The following is a 10,402-nucleotide window of genomic DNA, read 5'->3' as shown; positions in this document are numbered from 1 at the left end:
ATTGGCACAACGAGGATCTACCAGAGCGTCATCAGGCCGATAAAGTGCTAGCGAGGAGAGCGCGTGAACGTATTAACGCAAGAGACGCGACCTTGGGTGAACGCGCGGTCGCCGCAGCCGTATGGGCATCGATGAATGCTAAGCGTAAACTTGGCTTGGGATTACATAATAATATTGTTGCGATGAAGAAAGCAGTAGCGGCTAAAAAAAAGAACAACAACAAGAAAAAAATTGGTATTACGAGGAAGAGAAGAATTCGAATGCCGAGGAAACGGGGTGGTATAATACCTATACTTCCACTACTAGGTGCAGTCGGAGCATTGGCAGGTGGAGCATCGGGTATAGCGAGTGCTGTAAACCGTGCAAAAGCTGAGAGAGAACGATTGCGGGAAATGCAACGTCACACTCGCGCGATGGAAGCGTCGCGCGAGAGAGGCCGAGGTCTTTATCTGAAACCGTACAAGCGAGTCGTCGGAGAGGGTATCCGTGGAAAAAAAAACAAAAAAAAAACAAAAAAAAAAACAAAAAAAAAACAAAAAAAAAACAAAAAAAAAACAAAAAAAAACAACAAAAAAACGGTCGAGGAAGAAAATGAATGAGGGAAAATTTCGTCGTCGTCGTCGCGATGCTCTCCCGGATTCAGGTCCTACTAGTAACGTACAATTGGCACTCATCTGCCGACGCATACCATACTTCCGTGGAGTCTTTATGCGCACATCTCTGCCGCTAGACGGACCGCGGTGCAACGAGTGCGCGATCGTGAATCTCGACGATCAATGCGGTCCTGGTACCCACTGGGTAGCCTACGTCAAGCGTAACGACATCGTCCGATATTTTGATTCCTTCGGAAATTTGAAACCGCCGAAAGAATGTGTGCGTTACTTTGGTCCTAACGTTACAATCTACTACAATCATGATCGATATCAATCGTACGATAAAAGCAATTGCGGTCAGTTGTGCGTGAAATTCCTGCGAGAACAGATACTTTGAAACAAAAATGTCTTTCACCGTGACATTATCGGATCGTAAATCAGTATTAAATTCAGATTTCTTCCCCCCCATCAATCTGCAAGACGATCGCTACGAGATCGGTCTCGTGGACATGCAAACGTTCAACTCGATAGCCAATGTGGACGAGACGAATAATAAGTTTTACTACGATAACGATAAGGTGCTGACGATACCCAGAGGCTGTTACGAGTTGAGTGCCATAAATGAGTTTTTGCAGTCTCAAATTTCTGCGAGACACGAAATTCAAGAAGACATTGACAGCGTTATTCTTCTACGAGCGAATAACAATACACTGAAGAGTGAAATATTCTGTAAATATTCGATTGACTTTGGAAAACCGAATAACATTGGCTCACTACTGGGCTTCTCGTCGAATCGCGTGATCGAGCCGAACGTCCAGGCTGAATCCGACGATACCGTGGACATTGTGAAAACAAATATTCTACGCATCGAGTGCAACATTGCGGGTGGTGCGTACACCAACGGTAGACCACGACACATTATTCACGAGTTCTTTCCCAGCGTACCACCGGGCTATAAAATCTCGGAGGCACCGAAAACCGTCATTTATCTACCGGTCATCGTCAGAGTAATCGACCGTCTCACGTTACGTATCCTCGATCAGGACGATCGTCTCGTAGACTTTGGACGTGAAGAAATTACCATAAGATTACACATTAAGAAATGTTAATTTACAAAAGTAGTAGCGAGGATTATAAAGCGGTGAAACTGGATGAAACGTTCGCTAGTCGTTCGTCCTACGTGGAGTCGAATACACCGGCTCGGAGTGAAAATCGCGACAAGAGGAGCTTCCTGCTAACGAGAAGAAATATCGAATTTTTACAATCATTGGGATTCACCGTGAAGAGATTGGGCGAAGGTAGTACATAGTGGAACAATGGCAGATCCCTTGAACGTCACCGCACCGCTGACCTACGACAATCGCATCACGAAAATGGAGATGCATGCCTACAATCCGTATGCGAACGCCTCGTTGGCGAACAGCGACGAGATTCGCATTCCCATACAGCAGCAAGATTTGATACTCCTGCCGTGCGAGAGTTATCTCTACGTCGAGGGCCAGCTGGTGGAGGGTACGCGTGACGCGAGCGCCACCAACGATGATACAGTTACGCTCGACTGCAATTCCGCGGCTTTCCTCTTCGACGAGATTCGTTATGAATTGAACGGTATCGAGATCGACCGATGCAGAAACGTCGGTATTACCAGCACTCTGAAGAATCTCGTTTCCCTGAGCACCGAGGAGAGCGCCAGTCTACGTCATTCTGGATGGTTCGTCGCAACGGCCAAAGACCGACTCAAAAAGGAGGCGGCTGTTAAGAATTTCAGCTTTTGCGTGCCCCTGAAAATGCTGCTGGGATTCTGCGAGGATTATCGGCGAGTCGTCGTTAACGCGCGTCACGAGCTCGTTCTCATTCGCGCGCGCGACGATACAAACGCCATTTACTCGGCGGTGAAAATCACCGATTCGTCGATCAAGCTGCTACGAGTGCAATGGAGAATACCCCATGTGACCCTGAACGAAATTACGAAACTCCAATTTCTCGGTATCGTCGAGCAGGACAAGAGTCTGTCACTCGCTTTTCGCGCCTGGGAACTTTACGAGTATCCCCTTCTGCCCAAGTCGCAGCGACACACGTGGTCCGTGAAAGCGTCCACGCAATTGGAGAAGCCGCGATACGTCATTCTGGCGTTCAGAACGAACAAGAAGAGTAATCAGCACGAGGATGTGCTGAGATTTAATCATTGCAAAGTCCTCGATGTCAAACTCTATCTGAATTCCGAATCCTATCCGTACGATCGTCTCGACACTGATTTCACGAAATCCCGCTACTCCGTCCTCTACGACATGTATGTAAAGTTTTTCACCTCCTATTACGCTGGTGAGAAACTCGGGAGACCCATGCTCGACTATACGGACTTTTTGACGTACGGGCCGCTCTTCGTCATCGACTGCTCGCATCAGAACGAGTCCATAAAAACCGGCACGGTCGACGTTAAACTCGAGATCGAGTGTATGGAAATCATTCCGGATAATACTACAGCCTATTGTTTAATCATACACGATAAAATTGTACAATATAATCCTCTTACGAATATTGTTAGAAATGTAAGTTAAAAATAAGGAAACAATTGTTTTATTAAATAAATAAGTATCAAATTTATTCATTATTTTTGAATACAAAATACCAATCAAACTTTAGATTTAAATTCCACATTGTGATATTTTCCTCCTTTGTATAGCATTATTAAATTTTTGGCTGTTGCAGCCTTTTGCAGCTGCTGCAACTGCTCCGTATCCTCCGCCAATTTTGCCATTCTGCCAGGCAAGAACATCCAATCTCCAACTGACAGCTTAACAATTATTTTTATTCCATATTTTGTCATAATTTTGTCCACTTCTAAAATATCATACTCTTTATTTTCCGTCAAGCTATTTAATTTAACGATATTCTTTGGAATTACGCTTCCCAATTCATTAATTTTATTGAAATTCATTATTATCTCTATGAAAAAAAGAAAAAAATAATTAGTCTCATTAGAGTTAAAAAATCAATTAAATAATGCATTTTTATCTTTATGAAAAAAAAAAATGATTAGTCTCATTAGAGTTAAAAAAAGAAAATATATCCTTACCTTTTTTATGTAACAAACTAACAAACAAGAACAAGTTTCTTTTTAATGCGTTTTAAACTCTTTTCTCTCAATACACCTGACACAAAAACTGCTTTGCAGAATACGTTTTTACAGACTGAAGCGCTTTTACTGTGACTGCTTTGCAGAGTACGTTTTATAGACTGAAGCTTTTTCTTCTTCTGCTGTTCACTTGACTTCTTTGCAAACGATATTATCGTATGTTAAGCGTATTTAATTTCAATGTTTGGAAAAAATATCTATAGATATCACTATATTGGAATTATTCAGAGGGTATAGTGTATCCTTCTTGATTAAGAAAGAAAGAAAGAATGGACTTCTAATTGTTATCAAATGTAACTTCATATTGAAAACAATAGGAAAAAATATCTATGGATATCTCTATACGGGGATTATTCAGAGGGTATCCTTCTTGATTAAGAAAGAATGCACTTCTAATTGTTATCAAATGTAACTTCATATTGAAAACATAAACGATAAAGACTCTCTCTCTCTCTCGACGGGATTTCTTCAGAGGCTGCATTCAGTCCTCGAACGTTCATCAGTGCGGATAGTAAAGTAGAAAATTAAAGAAATGGAAAGTGAACGTTGTTTAGTGACAATATATCTAGTAGAGGAGGAGGAGGATAAAAATCAAGCGGAATCGATGTCTGATTACATCAAAAGAATTAACGATTCTCATAATCGTTATTTTGAAGAATATGAAGCAATGCTTCATCATAATATGCACATGAACTGTAAGTACTTATTTTAATTTCTTTTAAAGAAAAAAAACCCTACCCATCCATACAGATTGTTTATTTCAATAAATAGAATCATAAAAGAATTTTACGACACATATATTTGAAAACTGTTAACAATCCCACTATTTGACCAATTTTTTTTTTATTATTATTCAAAACGAAGAATTACGAAAAAAAATTTTTTTCTTTTATTTTTTACCAGCCATTGCTTTAGAGGAGAGGGAGGAAGAAGAGGAGATGGTGGAAGAAGAGGAAGAAGAAGAAGAAGAAGAAGAAGAGTTTGTGATTTTTGTAAGTATATTTGCTTTGTTAAAATAGTTATTACAATATCAAAAAAAAAAAAAAAAATAACAAAATGTTTTTCAAATATGTCCCAGGTGAAAAATATGGCCACACAAACGGAGTCCATTGCTACAAGAACTGAGGCTACGCAAATGGAGCCTCAGATAGATCTCACACCACATTACTGGTGTACAAATTGTACAAAATATGGTCACCTACGCATCAATTGTTCACTACCAGAGTGGTGTAGCATTTGTCATAAATATATACATCATGCAATTGAATGTAAAAAAAATTTCTAAAAAAAGCATTGTAAATAAAACCTTTTTAATACTTCAATAAATTATAATTAAAAAAAAAAAAAAAGATTCCCTTTTTTCTAACTTACGAAAAAAAAAAAAAAAAAAAAAAAAAAAAAAATATGGGGGAGCGATCACTGGATCGCTCTCTACGAGTATTCTCTCTCTCTCTCTCTTTCTCCAAAGCGTCTACACTATTCGCCTTAAAAGAAGTCGGTCGCGCGGGCACCCAGGAGCGTAAAGACTCGGTTGGGCACCCCCCAACTCTCATCCCAGGAGCGTCAAGATTCGCTTGGGCACCGCTCTTTAAGGAATTTAAGGTAAAAGGGGGAGGCCACATTTGTACCCCCCCCCACCAAAGGAGTCAGAGGGGGGATACACGCGACAACTATCGGTAGTTAGCGATACCGACAATCATCGATGGAATCTCTCTCTCTCTTTCTCTCTTTCTCTCTTTCTCTGCGTCCACTGCTTAACGTAAGAGGGGGGGGGGGGGGGGGAGGCCACGTGTGTACCCTACGAGTTTAACGTCGGGGGAGGAGGATGCGCATGCGCACAACCGCTCGAGGAGAGGGGGCAATTCCCCTACTTCCCTTGCCCCCGCGGGATCCCGACCCCCTCGTCACCCGGTCATAGAATCCCCTTAGCTACTCTACTCACATAATTTTATGTTATTTACATCTAAGTGGATCATACTATTATCTATACTATTGACACAGTTAATTTTTGTCGGTTCGGTCTTAGACTCTACGCTTTGTTTACAATTCGCTACTCGATGCCCGAATTCGTTACACCTAAAACATTTAGATCCTTTGTTTTTGTGAACACAGATTACTACCTCGTGATCCGCAGAACCGCAGTTAAAACAATGTATTGGTTTATTTACCGTTTTTCTTTTTTTATATTTAGTTTACTGTTTTTCGTATTGTTATTCTTAAATGTCTTTCTATTACTTTTTTCTCACATTTTATCATATACATCAAAAGCTTCTTTCAACTCTTTCAATGAACGCGCATTATACAAAATTACTTTATTCGCTTCATCGTTTTGTACACCATTAATAATATATTCTAATAGCGAGTCTATCTCTATATCTCCCTGAGCCTCGATTTCTTGCATTGCATATATATATAGCTTCTAGCGCTTTCATTATTTTGCTGTTTTTGTTTGTATAATTGAACATGAATAGTAGCACTACTTATATTGATTTTGAATTCGCTAATCAATCGTTTTTTCAATACATACCACGAAGTTATTCCTCGTTCGAAGTTTACAAACTGTTTGGCAGATCCCTTCAATCATTTTTTAACATAAATTAATTTCTGTAGGTCGTCTCACTCTAATAACGTACTCATTTCTTCAAATTCTCTAATCCATATCTTGATAGGGTATTTATCACGTCCCGAAAATTGCGATAGGCTTTCTTCAACATCTCGTATGGTAAACTTGCCCATGCGTCTTCTCTGTTGAACAGGTCTTTTTCTTCGATCGCCGCGATCTTCTCTCTCCGCTGACTCATCCGATTCGTCGTCTTCTTCATCCGGCTGTTCTTCGTCCTCCGTTTCCTCAGCTTCTTCTTCTGACGTATCTTCTTGATTTTCTGGGTTGCATAAGCCTTCGTTGCTACCTCCATGATCTGACTCTATGATTGAATGGAACAGATCAACTTCATCTTTTGTTGTTTCCATTCGTTGTATTAACCTCTCCTGTAATTCACTCTTTTTGCCCGTTATTGCCAATCGAGCCTCTTTTAATTTTTCTTTCAATTCCTTTATCTTCATCTCTTTTATATCTTCCATTTTTAATCTTTTGTTCGAACCACTTTTTGCCTCAGATTCCGAAGAATTCTGCCGTGTTTCAACTTGTCCCTGCTAGTTTCCTCTTGTTTCCATTCTTCTTCATTTTGAGTATATTATAATATCTCACCTCTTTTCAACTTTTAGACTCGTACCAACTTGTACTTTGTCTCACTACTTAGCTCGATAAGATATCCAATGATACTCTTCTTCTTGCACATACAACGGCAAACAACTTACAACCGACGACAGCTTTTACTGATTAATTATATGACTCACCATTTTTTGTCTTGTTTCATTCCGGCTGAGCCCCCATATGTAGAGGTGAACAAATAAAGATCGAGAATAAAATTATTTATTATATTAAGGGCAAGATACAAATTAAATTGGTTAGATGCTCGTCGCTCTGTAGTCCAAGACTAACTAACTCGCTCTTGCGCTCTCGCGGGATCGTCGCTCAATATAATTCGTAGAATTACAACGGTCGACGGACTCACGGAAAATAAACAAAACAGTCAACCATTGCGTAGAAAGAACTTAGTATCATAATGTAAAATAACACAACGACTATACTATTAAGACGTATTTCAAATCCCACATATATTATAGATTATTATATTTAATAAAATCTTTGAGCGTTAGTTTTTAACTCTTATTTCTATTTAATTACTTTTATTCTTCATTATAAATATTCTTTTTCTTAAATAATCTCACTCATGCATTTAATGATAAATTAAACTAAATATTAAAAGTTTGCTATAGTCAATAGTGCTATAGTCAAATAACGGGAAACGTCCTATGCTTCAATGTTAGAAAAACATCCTGTATGTTCCATTTTATCTTCTTTTAAGCTCCATTTTTCTTTCTTCCTACTTTTAAATCGATCATTTGCATAAGCTATTTCCCTCTCTTTCTCCCAATTTCATAAATCAGTCATATCTTTCTCTGTATTGACTATCTTTTTTAATCACACCCTCACCTCCCTATTCACTAGATATACAATAACTAAGCTTCCATTCACTCCTACAAGCGTAATATTTCTTTCTATATCCTTTTGTAGCCCTCCATTCCAAATTTTAAATCGAAGTATTCCCGCCATCTTCAATATCGTTCCACCCTCTTCACTCATCTCTTTGTCCAATGACGTCCTCATCTATAACTCCTGATTATCCTTCTTACATTATCTCCATCTCTCTTGTCTTCGCTTCTATTCTATCCTTTTCATTGTTTCCAGCTCTCCTTTATTAACCATTTCTAGCTTTTCATAAAAAATAGAACTCGAACCACCTTTGGTTTTTAATTTAGAATTGTTTTCCGACTAACAGTTAGCATGAAAACTTGCAACTTTACGAACACTTTACTTTAAAAAACATAAACTAACGCATGTATATAAATTATACAGGTTAATTTACTATAAATGTTATTTACAGGTGGCATATATCAAGTTTTATTCTGCAAGAGAATCTAACATAAATGGTATATATAGAAATATAATTTTTTTATATTATAAGTTTTATTATTTTTAAATTATTTATATTAATTCATAAAAATAATTTTATCATCCGTAAATCGTTTTCTAAATTGACTAGACGGCAACAAAACAACCGTACTCTAGCTAGTTACAATGCTGCTTGTGAGATTGAAAATACAGAAATATATCTCAAAAAACAAGCTTCGCTTGTAAAAAAAAGACGGCAAGTACAATGACCGGCAGAAATGGCGTCCCTTGATGCGTTTAGGAACCGCATTTTAGGATCCTTCACTGTATACTCTATTCTGCTAGGCGGAGATAGGGGAATGGAACGCGATAACTATAGTAGTTAGTTTATCTCGCTCTAAATGCGTGAGTGCGAGAGAGAGAGCTTTATACGGCATAGCAGGGCAAGCCAGGCGTCCCGAGGCTTATTTCTATCTGTGCCATTGCCTATGGCTATCTCTCTCGCTCGGTAAGAATCATTCGTCCGTCCTTGTTTAGGTCAGTTCTACGCCAATGGATACTCTCTAAAGAAGATTTTCTCAGGCGACACCATTGAAGACTGCGATTACAGCGGGGATTTTAAAATACTGTGCACCTGTCACTGTTGAACGTCAGTATGAAAGATTATTGTCGCTTACAGCGTTTGGTGCAATTAACATTATAAGTCTGGATTATTATGTGATATTCTGTAATGCACAAAAACAAATGCCGAAGAAGCGAGCTCCTGCTCATATAGATTAGATTACAAAAAAAGCATAAATATAACATTGTATATTTTAAGGTTTGCAAAAATATGTTTGGAGGCAGTAGCAATGCTTCCAAATAATTAACAAAAAGAAAAGATAATAATGCTTTTAAAACGAAAAAAAAAATCTCTCCCGCGGGACTCGAACCACCGACAAAAGCGCTTTAACTAATCTTCGAGGCAAGCGACCTAGCCATTGAACCACGAACTCTTCATGACCATTGATCAAGATTTCTTCAATGTAAATGATATTTTAAACTGAAGGATATTGAGATATATTATTATCAATGTGTAACGATTATAAAAATATTTCTCTAATAATAATTAGTTAAGTGTGCGCGTTTAGGATATTATTCTATACATGTTAAAATTTAAAAGAAATAACTCTTCTTAGTCTGATTAATAAACGAGTGAATTTTATTAATTAAAATTATGTTATATTTACAAGAAAAGTTACATAAGTGGAAACCAGTATATTCTTATATTTAAATGAGTTTCTTCTATAATGCCAATAACTTATTGGGTTAAAAAATTAAAAGTAAATTAACATATGTATATATATATGTGCATTACAGAATATCACATAATAATCCAGACTTATAATGTTAATTGCACCAAACGCTGTAAGCGACAATAATCTTTCATACTGACGTTTGACAGTGACAGGTGCACAGTATTTTAAAATCCCCGCTGTAATCGCAGTCTTCAATGGTGTCGCCTGAGAAAGTCTTCTTTAGAGAGTATCCATTGGCGTAGAGCTGACCTAAACAAGGACGGACGAATGATTCTTACCGAGCGAGAGAGATAGCCATAGGCAATGGCACAGATAGAAATAAGCCTCGGGACGCCTGGCTTGCCCTGCTATGCCGTATAAAGCTCTCTCTCTCGCACTCGCGCATTTAGAGCGAGATAAACTAACTACTATAGTTATCGCGTTCCATTCCCCTATCTCCGCCTAGCAGAATAGAGTATACAGTGAAGGATCCTAAAATGCGGTTCCTAAACGCATCAAGGGACGCCAACTCTGCCGGTCATTGTACTACTTGCCCGGACGGGCCGAAAAGTGTAAAGTATATTTGAGTCTTCATCAGTTGCACCATAGGCGAAGTGGGGCAGCGTTATAGTTCCTCCAAAAAATGTCAGAGTTCCTAAGTGGCGCTGGCGTCGCTACTTTGACGACGCCGATATCCCGCCATCCGACCACCATCTTTCTTGCTGTTTGAAAGTCTTTTTACTGTGCATGTGTATAAATACGCTCTTAAAGTAAAGTTATTTCAACAGCAATTTTTAATACTGAAAAGTGTTTAAAAGTTATTCTTAGGTGCCAGGAACTACGAGTGCAATTATAGAATAATAGTTTCTACCTGGTGTTC

At 38.6% G+C, this 10,402-nt stretch overlaps 1 protein-coding gene across 1 annotated transcript; it reads right to left on the bottom strand.

The window, feature by feature from the left end:
• Window positions 1–3,225: 3,225 nt before the first annotated feature.
• LOC136775069 (uncharacterized protein PF3D7_1120000-like) lies at window positions 3,226–7,028 on the bottom strand. The gene is made up of 9 exons (XM_066729546.1): window positions 6,963–7,028; window positions 6,363–6,879; window positions 6,257–6,303; window positions 5,976–6,148; window positions 5,898–5,924; window positions 5,691–5,805; window positions 3,751–3,866; window positions 3,670–3,686; window positions 3,226–3,539 (listed from the first exon to the last, which is right to left on the bottom strand). The coding sequence occupies exons 1-9, from the start codon at window positions 7,026–7,028 to the stop codon at window positions 3,226–3,228; spliced, it is 1,392 nt and encodes a 463-aa protein (XP_066585643.1).
• Window positions 7,029–10,402: the final 3,374 nt, after the last annotated feature.

The sequence above is a fragment of the Prorops nasuta genome, unplaced genomic scaffold (assembly GCF_024137725.1).
Source record: "Prorops nasuta isolate Cenicafe-Biocafe unplaced genomic scaffold, Cenicafe_Pnas_1.2 PNAS00007, whole genome shotgun sequence".
NCBI classification, from domain to species: Eukaryota; Metazoa; Arthropoda; class Insecta; order Hymenoptera; family Bethylidae; genus Prorops; species Prorops nasuta.
The sequence above is the reverse complement of the archived record's forward strand: the minus strand, read 5'-3'. Positions and strand labels throughout refer to the sequence as shown.

Excerpts from the sequence above, each read along its gene's own strand:
- LOC136775069 (XM_066729546.1), bottom strand. The coding sequence starts at position 7,028 with ATGTGCAAGAAGAAGAGTATCATTGGATATCTTATCGAGCTAAGTAGT. Across the intron at positions 6,880-6,962 it reads GTGAGACAAAGTACAAGTTG|GGACAAGTTGAAACACGGCA; the intron begins GTACGAGTCTAA and ends GGAAACTAGCAG. Across the intron at positions 6,149-6,256 it reads GAACGAGGAATAACTTCGTG|AAGCTATATATATATGCAAT; the intron begins GTATGTATTGAA and ends TGAAAGCGCTAG.